This window comes from Cetorhinus maximus, chromosome 13, assembly GCF_964194155.1.
Source record: "Cetorhinus maximus chromosome 13, sCetMax3.hap1.1, whole genome shotgun sequence".
NCBI lineage: Eukaryota > Metazoa > Chordata > Chondrichthyes > Lamniformes > Cetorhinidae > Cetorhinus > Cetorhinus maximus.
In genome coordinates this window covers 38,013,335-38,028,602 of record NC_135891.1, presented here as the reverse complement: position 1 = coordinate 38,028,602, position 15,268 = coordinate 38,013,335, and the positions used below count along the sequence as shown (strand labels likewise).

The 15,268-nt window shown below is 41.1% G+C and overlaps 1 protein-coding gene across 1 annotated transcript in view; it reads right to left on the bottom strand.

The window, feature by feature from the left end:
- arfrp1 (ADP-ribosylation factor related protein 1) overlaps nt 1–14,728 on the bottom strand; it is a 31,190-nt gene extending 16,462 nt beyond the window's left edge. The window contains exons 1-4 of the mRNA XM_078555289.1: nt 14,599–14,728; nt 6,485–6,578; nt 5,693–5,780; nt 3,593–3,675 (exon numbers count right to left, since the gene is read on the bottom strand). Coding sequence (XP_078411415.1) covers nt 3,593–3,675; nt 5,693–5,780; nt 6,485–6,577 — 264 coding nt within the window. The 5' untranslated portion in view covers nt 6,578; nt 14,599–14,728. The remainder of the gene's footprint in view (nt 1–3,592; nt 3,676–5,692; nt 5,781–6,484; nt 6,579–14,598) is intronic.
- Nucleotides 14,729–15,268: the final 540 nt, after the last annotated feature.

Below are 15,268 nucleotides of genomic sequence, written 5' to 3'. Positions count from 1 at the left end.
TTTGACAGAATGGTCTACAACAAATATACATTCCTCCAAGATACAAAAGCCCAACAGGAAAAGTGAATCAACCGTGGCTAACAAAAGGAGGTAAAGACTGCATTAAATCAAAGGCAGTTGCCAGAAAAAGTGGTAAGCCTGAGGATTGGGAGCAATTCAGAATCCAGCAAAGAATGACCAAGAAACTGATAAAGGGAAAAGAGAACATGAATGCAAGTTAACAAGAAACATAAAGGCAGGCTTTAACAGCTTCTTTAGGTATGTGAAAAGGAAAAGATTAGTAAGGACAAATGTGGGTCTATTACAGGAGGAGATAGGAGAGTTTATAATGGAGAATAGGGAAGTGGCGGATAAACTAAATAATTACTTTGTGTCAGTCTTCATGGAGGAAGATACAGAAAATCTCCCAGAAATACTAGGGAACCAAGGGCCTAGTGAAAATGGGGAACTGAAAGAAATTAGCATTAATAAAGTGGTAGTACTCAAAAAATTAGTTGGATTAAAGGTTGATAAATCCCTTGGTCCAGATGAGCTGCAACCCAGAATGTTGAAGGGGATGGCCACAGAGATAGTGGAGGCATTGGTGGTTATCTTTAAAAATTCTATAGATTCTGGAAAGGTCCCTGCAGACTGGAAAGTAGCAAATGTAACCCCACTATTTAAGAAGCGCGTGAGAGAAAACTGAGAACTACAGACCTGTTAGATTGACGTCTGTAGTAGAGAAAATGTTAGAATCTATTATAAAGGATGTGATAACAGGACATTTGGAAAATAATATGATTGGGCAGAGTCAACATAGATGCATGAAAGGGAAATCATGTTTGACAAACCTGTTGGAGCTATTTGAGGGTGTTACTTATAACATAGATAAAGGAGAGCCAGTGGATGGGGTGTATTTGGGTTTTTTGAAGGCTTTCGATAAGGTCCCACCTTAATGAACAAAATTAGAGCACAAGGGATTGGGGGTAATATACTGCTATGGATTGAGAATTGGTTAACAGACAGAAAACATAGACTAGGAATAAACAGATCATTCTCGGGACGGCAGGCTGTTACTGGTGGGGCACCACAAGGATCAGTGCTTGGGCCACAGCTGGTCACAATCTATATAAAGATTTGGATGTGGGGACCAAATGCAATATTCCCAAATTTCCTGATGAGACAAAACTAGGTGGGAATGTGAGTTGTGAGGAGGATGCAAGGAGGCTTCAAGAGGATCTGGACAGGCTAAGTGATTGGACAAGAACATGGCAGATGGAATATGAATAAGTGTGAAGTTATCCACTTTAGTAACTAAAACAAAAGCAGAGCATTTCTTAAATAGTGAAATGTTGGGAAGCGTTGATGTCCAAAGGGACCTGGGTGTCCTTGTTCATGAGTAAGTGAAAACTAGCATGCAGGTGCAGCAAGCAATTAGGAAGGGAATTGGGGTGTTGGCTTTCATCGCAAGGAGTAAAAGTATCTTGCTGCAACTGAATAGAGCTTTGGTGAGGCCGCATCTGGAGTATTGTGTACAGTTTTAGTCTCCTTATCTAAGGAAGGATGTATTTGCCATAGAGGGGAGTGCAACAGAGGTTCACCAGACTAATCCCTGGGATGGCAGGATTGTCTTAGGAGGAGAGATTGAGGAAACTGGGCCTGTAAGTTTCGAAGAATGAGAGGGGATCTCATTGAAACTTACAAATTTCTGACAGGGCGTGACAGGGTAGATGTGGATAGGACGATTCCCCTGGCTAGTGAGTCTAGAACCAGGACACACAGTTTCAGAATAAGGGGCAGACATTTAAGACTGAGATGAGGAGGAATTTCTTCACTCAGAGAGTGATACATCTTTGGAATTCTCTACCACAGAGGGCTGTGGAAGCTCAGTCATTGGGCATGTTCAAGACAGAAATCGATAGAATTTTGGATACTAATGACATCAAGAGATATGGGGATAGTGGGAAAACTGGTGTAAGAGGTAGATGAGCAGCCATGATCTGTTTGAATGGCAGTGCAGGCTCAATTGGCCGAATGGTCTACTCCTGCTCCTATTTCCTATGATCCTATGTAACCAAGATGCTTTAAACAGGGAATTAATCTTGTCCAGCGATGCACCCTTTCCAAAGCCTCAATATCACCCATGCAAGACTAGAAATGAACATAATATTCCTAATGAAACCTAACCATGGTTTTGTAGAAAGACAAAATGAAATGTTTTGTATTGCAGTGAATTACATAGTCTACAGGCCATTTGACCCAACTGATCTATAACAACATTTATGCTCCACACAAACTTCCTCCCATCCTCCTTATCTAATCTTATTAGATATCCTTCTATTCCTTTCTCCCTCATGTGCTTGCCTAACTCCCCTTAAATGCATATATGGTATCTGCCTCAACTACTTCATGATGTAGCAAATTCCACATTCCAACCAATCTCAATAAAGAGATTCCTCCTGAATGCCTGTTTGTGTTTATTAATTATTTTATATCTATGACATCTAGTTTTGGATATCCCCACAAGTAAAAACATTTCTAAATCCATCCTATCCTTTATTTTAAAGATCTCTATCAGCATAGCCCTCAGCCATCTTCTTTTTTGGCGAAAAGAGCCTATGCCTGCTTAATCTTTCCTGATAAGTATATCCTTAGTTCTGATATCATCCTTGCAAATCCTTTTTGCACCTTCTCAAGTGCATTTATATGCTATGTATAGTATGGAGACCAGAACTGTGCATAGTACATCAAATGTGATGAAACCAAAGTTCGATATAAATTTAACATAATTTTTCTCTTTTTTAATTCTATCCTTCTAGAAATAAACCCAGTGCTTGATCTTTTTTAAAAAACAGATTTAAGAGAAACGGCAGTCATTAAAATTCAAAATGGTGGTTCTAATGTGGAAGAAAGTATGTAACAATTGTTTTTAAACTGACCCATTACCGATGGCAGAATCATAGTATTAAATTTTTCCACGCATGCTTCCCTCCTCAATTGCTTTGAGGCTAAGGGCATCATATGGTGTAACACTAACCTGTATAGAACATTCAGTACTGAATTAGCAGATCTCAGTGAGGGCAGCCGTAAGGACGTTACAATTGGCTCCCAGCTAGTGAGTGAAAAGAATTCAAACACAATTCCTGTTCCTGAGGATTCCAGTAACCCCTGCTAGAACTTGTACGCATGAGTGTTGGACAAGAACATGGTCAAGTTTGTGATGACCTCAGCAGGTCTGGCAGCATCTGTGGAGAGAGAAACAGAGTTAACGTTTCGAGTCCAATATGACTCTTCTTTGGAACCAGTTTCTCTCTTCACAGATGCTGCCAGGCCTGCTGAGTTTCTCCAGCACTTTCTGTTTTTATTTCAGATCTTGAGCATTCACAGTATTTTGCTTTTATTTTGTGATGACTTCCACTGTTGGAATCGGCAACACCTAGGCTTTTACAAAGAATTGTCGCTCAAGTGGAATACTAGGTGCCTGATGTGAGTGACTATTTCCCTTATAAAATACATTGAGGTACAGCAGTTGAATACTAGCTACTTTCTAATCAGTTTATCGGTTTTCCGATTCAAGCAGAACATTTATCGACAAAGTTTTAGCCAACAATACCTTGTCCCATAATGATTGGAGTTCTTCCTGTCCTCCAAGATCCCAGAACATTAGACGTGCTGATCCAACATCAATGGTGCCAACTTAAAAAAAAACAAAATTAAGTTTTGACTGTTTAGTAAGCTAGTATGAACCAGGGAGTACTAAAAAAAATGAACACCATTGTGGTTGACTACTGCACCTTTGTAAACAGCAGTAATTATTAGCAGGAAGGACAACAGTTTATAGATGACATAATACACTGCCAACTGTCAGGCATAATCACACTGCCAACATATCAAACCAGAACATCTTTCATCTATTTTTGGACTGCATTGGTCACTTACCAAGTTCAAAATAAACATAAATATGCACAGGGCACTTGAACGTGTCTGAATCATTACCTGCATTTCTGCTATCACTGCTTCCCTTCCTTCGCAGCACCATAAGAGGTTCCCCCTGTCCTCACCTTCCAACCCACCAGCCTCCCTATTCATTGTTTCTCCATTTTGTTTCCTTTCCTTTGCATGCGTCAGGCTTAACCTTGTTTTTCTTCTTTTGGTTTTTGGATAGCAGCTTTTCAATATTCTGCCCTTCGTACCTCCTCTGGATCCATCTTTTGTTTATTTACTTACCCCATTACTACCCTCTTTGGCTGTGCACCATCAACTCTTTCGTTATTTAATGTCTCCCGTCTTCCACCCTATCACAGACCTTCCCTGTTGTCCCTTATCTACCCTCCCCTTTTCACTACGTAAAAGCTATTACTTTTCTAACTTTTCCCAGTTCTGATGAAAGGTCATGGCCTGAAACATTAACTCTTGTTTCTCTCTCTCCACATATGCTGCCTGACCTGTTGAGCATTTCCAGCAGTTTTTCTGTTTTTATTTCAGCTTTATTGCACATTGCTATTATAAATCTAGTGGAGTAATCTTGCATTAATAATTATGAAAACATTTCAGATGAGAAATGGAGGCAAATATCGACAAATCTCAGAATTTCTATTTGATTGCATGCATGCACTGACCTACTCCACATGGGCTGCAGCGGTTTAAGAGGCAGTTCACCACTAGCTTCTCAAGGGCAACTAGGGATGGGCAATGCTGGCCTGGCCAGCAATGCCCACATCCCGTGACTGAATTTTTAAAAAAATGAGAACCCGTATGACTACATTTCAGCCTTTCAAAGTCAGATTGGTATAGGTTAACATTCCACCTGGTTTGAGACATTATGGAAGATAGTTTATGACTAGAATCACATACATTCCCCACCTCAACTTCAGGACATGGTTCCCTTTCTTTTATTGCCTTTATATGCCTCAGAGGGAAAATAAGGTGCAGGAGGGGAGGGATCAATAACATGGTTCGATGTAGGTTTGATTCCCTTTTGGTTATTCCCTGGTCAAGGATGGAGATTCCACACCCCCAGCCTAACCCCTTGTTTTTACTTCCTTCCACAAACTTCCCATTCTTTGTGTTTCTTCGTTTGCTGTGTGGTTTTGTCCTACCCTTCCCTTCTGCAGTAGTACAAGGGTTTTGATAGCAGTTGTCTTACTTTTTCCTTGTGATGACTCCACTCTACACTTTTTACCGCTGAAAGAAGAGACATGTTATTTCCCCGTTGCTGTCGACAATTTCTTGCAAGCTATCCTGATAAATGCAAGACAAAAAGCTTCGATGGCATGTCTCTTTTTTCAGAAACACTCAAGTTCTCTACTTTTCTTCCAAGTTTTTCCTTCACTTTCCTATAGCTTTCCTCATGCATGCTGTGCTCTCAGTATTTATTGTTCAAGAGTGCTCCAGATTGATCTCTGAGATATCTTGATGTACAGATATTTGTACCTAAACTGATCACTGCTAAATGCTAAGGACTTAACTGTTTTACAATCTGAGTTTGACTAGCTTTTAGAATATTCTTATTATTTCACTCCTGCAATACATGATTTGCATTTGGGGGGAAAAAAACAATGTGTGATGCACAGCTTCTTGACCTTTGTCCAGCCAAAATTCCTTACCATATGCTGTAAAGCTCTAATACATAGTCACAATGCATTAATGCCAACATGTAGATACTCTCTGGAAAAAGACCACACACACACACAAAATTAGGCTGCAACCTTACTGTTTAAGCCAACTGTAGTAGTGATCTTTGATAAATTCATTCCTTTGTAGTTTCGGTTGAATTTGGTTTTTGTCTGCTCCAAGAAGGTCTGCACATGTTGGTTAAGCAACAAAAAATAAAAATAAAATTACATCACAATGAAACTCGAAGTCCAGAGCAAAAAAAACACTTCCTTTTCCACATAATTTTTTCCTCATAACTATGTACGAATGTTTGATACATTTGACAGCTTTAGAACAGCAGTGATCTACAAAATATTTTTAAACATGCAGCAATATTTTAATCTCTTGGTTCTACTTTTGTTTACATTATAGATGTAAAGATTCACACAACTCAGAAAAAAGATGACGTCATTCCCAAATTGTGCCCATAATGAACACACCCTGAATCCATAGGATAATTCTTTATCATTCTTTAGCCTTTACTACACTCTAATGGCCAGAAACAATATACAGTTCATTCCTCTTAATTCAAGGTCACTTGTTCATTTGAATTATCTAACTCAATTTTTAAGCACTGCTTTCCCACTTTGCTGCATTTATGTTAATTAATTTGAAATAATACATAATTTTTAGTGCAAAAAACATCAGGATAAGGTGGTATCTGATTTCTACCAATTTACATTGCCAACTCCCACATTACTCTAAACAAAAGACAATATGTAAATATAATTATATACCGATTTAAAGCTTTTTTTCATTAGTTTACAAACGCTGTCTAAATTTTTATGTTACAAAAACAAACTCAAAGTCTATTATGAAGGCAAGCCAAATGCCACAAATATCATCTCACAGTTTTGCCTGCATTGTCCAATCCCAAGATCAGAATGCAATACTCATCCTTCTGGAACATGTACTTCCACAGGCCAGACAGTAGTGTGTACATCCTACAAAACAAAACAAGTCCATCTTTCAAATATTTCCGTTACAAATAAATATGTCAAAGTTATACCCCCAGTCCTACAGCAATGTTGCAGACAAACTTGGACTATTACAGCGGTGCTTTTATATGAATAAAGTGGCACAAGTGCTTTCAGTGAAAAATACCTTTGCTGGCATTGCTAATAATACACAATAGCTTTAACAAGAATAAGGTGTTATGATCCCAGCTGGTGTTATTACTGGACAAGGCAGATCCCAGAATGGACGCTGGCTTGATAGATCATCATTTTTATTTATTTTTTAACCGCGGAGGGTATTTACTGAACCGATTCACAGGAGTCTGTTGTTAACTTTTTAACAAAAAGTTAAAACATTTATTAAACAAGAAACATTAACTATATTACACCAGATAACAATCAAGTTGCAAAGATTTTTAATACAGACACCAAGAGAACAACTGGTTCAAGCTCGTTCTTTCCCTTTTACCCCAGCAATGATCTTTACCAGACCCAACAGTCCAGTGAAGCTGCATCACTATTTCCACACCAAAGGTAGAGCTGGTTCAGTTGTAAAGAAATTTCTCTTCCACAATTGGCATCTCCCTTGAGATATTCAGAAAACTTACCCTAAATTCACTATTGCTTTAACTTTAAAGCAATACATATGAGTTCATTAGCAGTCTGGCAGCATTTCCAGCTAAGGAGAGAGAATTTTAGGCTTTTCTGTCTTCACTCTGTATATTCATACCAACTGACTGAAAAACTATTTTCTGTTCCTGCCTGTCTCTGTGGGTCTCTCTCTCTCTGGACCCATTTCTAGGCAACAGCACAGATTTTTTTTTTCTACCTTATGTGTTTGTTTAACTTCCCTATGTTACTAACCACCCTTAGTAACCCAGCTCTTCACTTCAAGAGTCGTAAAACCCCATTAAAAATGCACGTATGCAAACAGGGCCTAGAGACTTCCCAGCTCCATCTCTCAGAAAACTCTAAAACTGAAATCAAAATCCAGGTTTCACCTTTCTTAAATTAGAAACCATAAATAAAACTAAAATCTCTCTCTCATTCCTGATACCCACAAATACAAATATAAATTACTGAGGAACTATAGATAGCTTTAACACCTCCCTGCAGAAAAAAACAAAAAAGCATCTTTAGGAGGCATTTTCATTTTCCATCACCATCCCCTCTTATCACTCCATCTTTCTTACTCATACAGATTTTACTCTAGCAGCAACAATGTATTTACATCAAATATACAAGGATCTGTCCTGTTTAATTTCCAGTAATTAGCTTTAGTATGTCCAGGTTTATTACAATGGAAGGATACCATTTTCTTGACATCACTTTTGGGTTCCTCCAGCCTATCTCCTTTATTATTTTGGAATCCTTCTGTTTGTTCTCTAGAACTAGTCCCTTTTCCATCACCAGATTTTCTATTCCTCCAGCTTCCTTGTTGATTCCCACATGACCATTTTCCCACATGTAACTGTCTGAGAGATATATCATAGGTATCAGCCAAAATGACTGCTTCTCGGATCTTTGATACTTGACGGTCATCTAAATAAGTTTTAATGGGTACTGGAATGTTACTTCCGTATTCTTCCCCCACAATCATAATTTCCCTCATATTTTCAAAACTTTTCTCTAACTTCAGGTGATCAAAATCACAGCATTTCTTTTTCTCTTGCAAATTCTACAAATGTCTGATTAGGTTTCTTTCTTATGGTCCTAAACTTTAATTGATAAGCTTCAGGTACAAGCTCAGAAGCATTTAATATTGCCTTTTTAACCACTTTGTAGGCTGCAGATTGTTCTTCTGACAAACTAGTGTACATATTCATAGCTACACCTGAGAGAACATTAAGGTCCAAGCGTCTTTTGGCCAATTCAGCTTCATAGCTATCTTTTCAAATGAGGTGAAATATCTTTCAACTCCATCCTCTGAAAATTTAGACACTTAATGCGGGTTTTTAGTTAAATCAAATTCCTCAAAGGAATCAGAATCATCATTGCTTCTTTCTTGCTTTATTTAAAGTTTTTCCCTAGCCAAGGCATGTTGTCTGATTTCTTTACCTCTTTGAAACTCAAGCTTTCACATTTCCATTTCTTTTTCCTTTTCCAATTCGAGTTTTTTTTTTCATTTCCATTTCTTTTGCTCTTTTTCCCTTTCCTTTCTTTCCAATTCAAGTTTTTTCATTTCTCTTTCCCTTTTTTCCTCCAATTCAATTTTTTTCAGTTCTGTTTGCTTTTCCAAGTTCAAACTTCTGCCTTTCTCTATCTCTTTCTATCTCAAGCTGCTTCATTTGCAACTGAATTTTGGCTACCTCTAGCTGTGACACACCAATTTCAGATGCCTCCTCTTTTAATTTTAAACGTTGGGTAAGTACTTTAATCAGATCATCCATATGAAATTCTGCTCTTATCTCTACCTTCACTTTATCTGCTAACTCTCTCAGTTTAGCCTTAGTCAAGGATTTCAAATAATCCACTGTTACATCTTCTACTCCAGAAGAGTCTTAGCAATAGTCAAAGCCATTTTGAATTCCAAACAGCGTAATACATCTCTCAGCAAATCCAGTTTCTATGCTCAGTACCTCCACATGCTCGTTTCTATAACGGTTCACAGGTCCCACGAAAATTCAAGGATTTCTAATCCCACAAGATGAGCCAACAATTTGTTACGGTCCCAGCTGATGTTACTACTGGACAAGTCAGATCCCAGGGTGGAATCCGGCTTGTTCGATCCTAGCCTTTTTTTTGTTTAGAAATGTGGAGTGTGTCTACTGAACAGAGTCACAGGAGTCTGAAGAACTTTTAAGAAAAGAATAAAACATTTTTTAAGCAAGAAAAGACGACTATATTACACAATTCCTTTACCCCAACTATATCTTTACAAAAAAAACCATACAAATTCGTAAAGATAACACAAGTTACAAAATCTACCTTATATTCTAGTGTTCACAGTAAGTATAGAGTCCATGTAAACTAATAGGCAAACTGTGGTCGGACACACCATACTCCAAATCCATGTTTCTTCGTATTTCTCATCTCATATGCTAGTCACACCGTGAGCCAATGGTCTCACTGAAACGCTGTCTCTCTCACGACAGCTTCCAATCTCCACGTTCGAAGAACTCGCCCTGGAATTCTCTTCCAAACGAAGCTTTCGCACGGATATCTCCAACAAGGATCCACCTCCAGGATTTCAATCTCGCTCTCCAAGGTTCCTTTTCCCTGGATCACTATGTGCAATAAGGTATGTGAGAAAGCGAAGTTTTAGTTTATTTTCTTCTTGGGTTCATCACAAAGGGAATTGCACTCAAGCTGCACCTTCCACACACACACTCCCATGAACACCACTGTTCCAAAAACCTGTAGTAAGGAGTCACCAACCATCAGCTGTCTCCTCAGATCTTCTGGCTTCTAGCAAGACCACCTCGTTCCAAGACTGCTCCCCACAGCTCCGTCTTTTTAATTCAGAGCCTTTCAGGAGAAGAGGTTCTCCTCACTCAACTTCACTTAATATGATCTATTTCAAATTCCTGTCCTTGTCCCGTAACCTGACTGACTTCCTGCTTACATTTATGCCCCACTCCCAGGTTTGGGATGACTTCTTTGTTTTGGGATCTGCTCCATTCTTTCCCCTGTACCCAATTTATTCTAGCACTTTCTTCCAAATGGTGTGCTCTTCTAGGTCACCTGACCCTCTTTTCTTGCTGTTTCGCTTTCTTGTTTCTCTTCTGAGCAGATGCACAGGAACAGTTTCCAGCAGGAAAAACAAAAGCAACAAACTATGCACGTGCTCAAGGCTTGATGAGAAAATAGACCAACTGCACATGTGCAGCATTTCCAGAGCTGGCGCTTGCACAGAAACCACTGGGAACTGTAGTTCTCAGCCACTGAGGGCCTGATCGCTGTTTTGAAAGGTAAGTTTTAGTTTATTTTCTTCTTGGGTCCATCACAAAGGAAATTGTCATAAATCCAGGAATACCACAACCAAGGGTGCAACTACATTGTAGCTACCAGTCTAAGTATTTTTCATGGAAGGTGGACAACGCTGGCTAGGCCAGCATTTATTGCCCAACCCTAATTGCTCTTGAGAAGATGGTGGTGAGCTGTCTTTTTGAACCGCTGCAGTCCATGTGGTGTAGGTACACGTACAGTGCTGTTAGGAGGGAGTTCCAGGATGTTGACCCAGAGACAGCGAAAGAACGATGATATATTTCCAAGTTAGGCTGGTGAGCGGCTCGGTGGGAAACTTCCAGGTGGTGATGTTCCGATGTGCCTGCTGCCCTTGTCCTTCCAGATGGTAGCGGTCGTGGGTTTGGAAGGTGCTGTCTCAGGAGCCATGGTGAGTTCCTGCAGTACATCTTGTAGATGGCACACCTTATAATGGAAGGATGGTGATTGATGAAGCAGTTGAAGATGGTTGGGCCTAGAACACTAATCTGAGCAACTCCTGCAGTGATGTCTTGGAACTGAGATGATTGACCTCCAACAACCACAACCATCTTCCTATGTGATGGGTGACTCCAACCAGCGGAGAGTTTTCTCCCTGATTCCCATTGACTCCAGTTTTGCTTCTGGATGCCACACTCAAATGCTGCATTGAGATCAAGGACAGTCACTCACACCTCACCTCTGGAGTTCAGCCCTTTTGTCCATGTTTAGACCAAGGTTGTAATGAGGGCAGGAGCTGAGTGGCCCTGGCGGAACCCAAACTGAGTGTCAGTATGCAGATTGTTGCTAAGCAAGCGGCCCTTGATAACACTGTTGATGAGCCCTTCCATCACTTTATGGATGACCGAGAGTAGACCGATGGGGTGGTAATTGGGTCGGGTTGGATTTGTCCTGTTTTTTGTGTACAGGGCATACCTGGGCAACTTTCCACATTGCCGGGTAGATGCCAGTGTTGTAGCTGTACTGGAACAGCTTGGCTAGAGGTGCTGAAGTTCTGGAGCACAAGTCTTTAGTACTATTGCCGGAATATTGTCAGAGCCCATAGCCTTTGCAGTATCCAGTGCTTTCAGTTGTTCCTTGATATCTTATGGAGTGAATCGAATTGGCTGAAGACTGGCATCTGTGATGCTGGGGACTTCCGGAGGAGGCTGAGATGGATCATCCACTTGGCACTTCTGGCAGAAGCTTGTTACAAATGCTCCAGCCTCATGTTTTGCACCGATGTACTCGGCTCCCCCATCATTGAGGATGGGGATATTTGTGGAGCCTCCTCCTCCAGTTAGTTGTTTAATCGTCCACCACCAGATGCTGCTCCTGGCATGTCCTCCTGCACTCTTCATTGAACCAGAGTTGGTGGCAATGGTAGAGTGGGGGATATGCCGGGCCATGAGGTTACAGATTGTGATTGTGCACAATTCTGCTACTGCTGATGGCCCACAGCGTCTCATGGTTACCCAGTCTTCAGTTGCTAGATCTGTTTGAAATCTATCCCATTTAGCGCGGCGGCAGTGCCACACAACACGCTGGGGGGGTTATCTTCAATGGAAAAATGGGGCTTTGTCTCCACAAAGACTGTGCGGTGATCACTCCTGCCAATACTATCATGGACAAATGCACCTGCAGCAGCCAGGTTGGTGAGGATGAGATTAAGTATGTTTTTCCCTCTTGTTGGTTCCCTCACCACCAGCTGCAAACTGAGTCACTCTTGGCAATGGACACTGAAGTCCTTCATCCAGAATACATTCTGCGCCCTTGCCACCCTCAGTGCTTCCTCCAAGTGGTGTTCAACATGGAGGAGTACGGATTCACCAGCTGATGTGGGACGGTATGTGGTAATCAGCAGGAGGCTTTGTTGCCCACATTTGACCTGAGGACTCCCTCCCAACTGTAAACCACTGTATTGCCACCTCTGCTGGATTGGTCCCATCTGTGGGATGATGATTGTGGTGTCTGGGACATAGGATTCTGAGAGTCTGACTATGTCAAGTTGTTGCTTGACGGAGTCTGTGAGACAGCTCTCCAAAGTTTGGCACAACCCCCCACCCCCCAGATATTTAGCAAGGAGGACTTTGCAGGGTCGACAGGGCTGAGTTTGCTGTTGTCGTTTTCACTGCCTAGGTCCGTGCTGGGTGGTCCGTCCGTTTCATTCCATTTATATTTTGTAGTGGTTTGATAGAACTGAGTGGCTTGCTAGGCCATTTCAGAGGGCATTTAACAGTCAACCACATTGCTGTGGATCTGGAGTCACATGTAGGCCAGACAAGGTAAGGATGGCAGATTTAGTGAACCAGATGGGTTTTTACTACAATTAACAATGGTTCCATGGTCATCATTAGACTTATAATTCAAATTCGACCATCTGCCATGGTGGGATTCAAACCTGGATCACTAGTCCATTGACAATAGCAACATGCCCCTTGTATGCTGTCTGAGGTTGGTAATGTACATTTGGCAGATGGGAGTGATATTGCTGACTACAGAGATCGGAACTGCAGCCTATTCGGCAAGTCAATCCATTTATATGAAACTTCCAACAACTGATTTGAATTTTGGTTTTTTTTGTTTTGCCATGTATCATTTTTAATAAGTGTAAATATTCTTACTGTCCCACTCTTACACCCCACAATCCTATATTTAAAAAATAGACTTCCACTACAGCCACCTGAACCATTCATTCACACCCCATTGCTTGCAGCAAATGTTGCCCTCTCTCCCCACTGGCTTTACTGGTCTAGTTCTAGGTGTGTTACCTTCCCCACTCGCTCCCACCTCCACCTCACCATCCAATGTATGCCTTGCCTCCCCTCCCAGTAGCTGCTCCCTCACTATATAGTTAACTGTGGCCCTCACACAGTTTCCCATCATATTCTCATTCCCCACCCCTCCTCAAAGCTGATCCTCACTTCAGCCATCCTCCTATCTCGCTAATCGCTCCCAGCTTTTATAAATATATAACATTTAAAAATATTGCTGTTTTTTCTAATTTGTGGGTGTCACTCCAACCCCCAACCCGGCTCTACCACTCCAATTCCCATTGCCTTTCCCATCTCGCCACACTCTTTTAGACTGCCCAATAACTTGTAGGTTTCTGCATCAGTCTGACACTGTTGGAATAAGAAGTTTGGAATGTAATGGATTGGACCGGAAAGGGTTTTTTGTTTACTGAGCGTAGTGTAGCTATGAGAACAGGCCTCCAAGACCAAATTATAATGCGTTGGCTGATAAAGTGTTGGTGCAAGGACGAAAATGTTGCTTCAGCAAAATGGCCACAACCACCCAGGCAAATGCAATAAAGTTCATGCAAATCCCAAGAATCAAAGGGGAATACAGCTGATGAGACGTGACAGTCACAACAGGAACAGTGATAAGAAATTGTACAGAGGGAGATTCTGCAGCCCGGAGTTAAACTACAAGTATCATCTACGAAGAAAAAGACTTGCATTTGTATAGCAACTTTCATGCCCATCAGATATCTCAAAGCATTTTACAACCAATGAAGTGTAGTCACTGTCAATTGGCATTGTTTGCAGGACAGAGGTATCATTGTGATTATTGTGTTCTGCTTTTTAGGTAAGGCTGCCTCAAGACACAACGTAGCAACATGATGTAGTCACACCTGATTTGGCATGCCTTAACCCAAATTATATTTCAAGTTAAGGTGCATTATTTGGCTAACATCACCCCAGACCTAATTATTCCTCAGACTGTATGCCCATTTAAGCTAAGGAATCCATTTAATCTTGACAACACGAATAAGAATCTAATTGGACATAAAATTACATTCCACAGCTCGAAATAATGTACCATTTGTCTTTACATAAGTCAAAGATCCCAGAGCAAAGGAATAGGTCACAGTTTATAAGGGTTTAATTCTTAGTATTTAGAAATATAAAACAGCCCCTAACCCTAAACTGCCATATGTCAATCCTCTCTGGATTTAATGGCAGCAATGATATAAAACTTTCAACATCCCTCACAGCCTCTTCTATGCTCCAAAGTTTTGACTTTCGATTGAAGAGTCACCCTTTCGCTGCCAATAACATTTACTAGGAAGGGCTCTTACCTTTACACGTTACCATCCATTTAAACGCCTCTGATCTGTGATCACACTCCAAATTGTGAAGGAAACCCCGAATTCCACTTAATCCGGGAGCATCCACTGATTAAACCGGATCTACACCGGCCCCATTGCCTTCTGGGAGATGTAGTTTTTCTGACGCTTCCCCGTGAAAGGAGGCGAGGCATTAAAACTACAATACCCATACTCCCTAGCGCCAGCGCACGGGGTTTGGGGGCGCACATGCGCAGAGCCAGTCGGCAGCCATTTTCAGATTGTGAAAGGTGACATGACTGAAACTTTAACTCTTTCCAGAGAGGCTGTCTGACGTGCTGAGTATTCCCAGTAGTTTCTATTCTCAGATCAATTTTGTATGTGGTACGACGTCATAGCATGCGTAAACCCGATGTGTGATCTGAAATTAGGATCACGAAATGGTTAAGGGCTTAGGAGGCCATTCGGCCCGTCGTGTCTGAGCTGGCTCTCCAAAGGAGCAACTCACCTATTGCCGCTCTCCTGGCTTTTCCCCGTCGCCCTGAAATTTTTTTCCTTCTCAGCCAATGATCCAATTACCTTTTGAAAGCCTCAATTGACCCTGCCTCCACCATACTATTGGGCAGTGCATTCCAGAGTCCAACTACTAAATTACAGTGTTTCTTCACTAGTGAAGTGATAC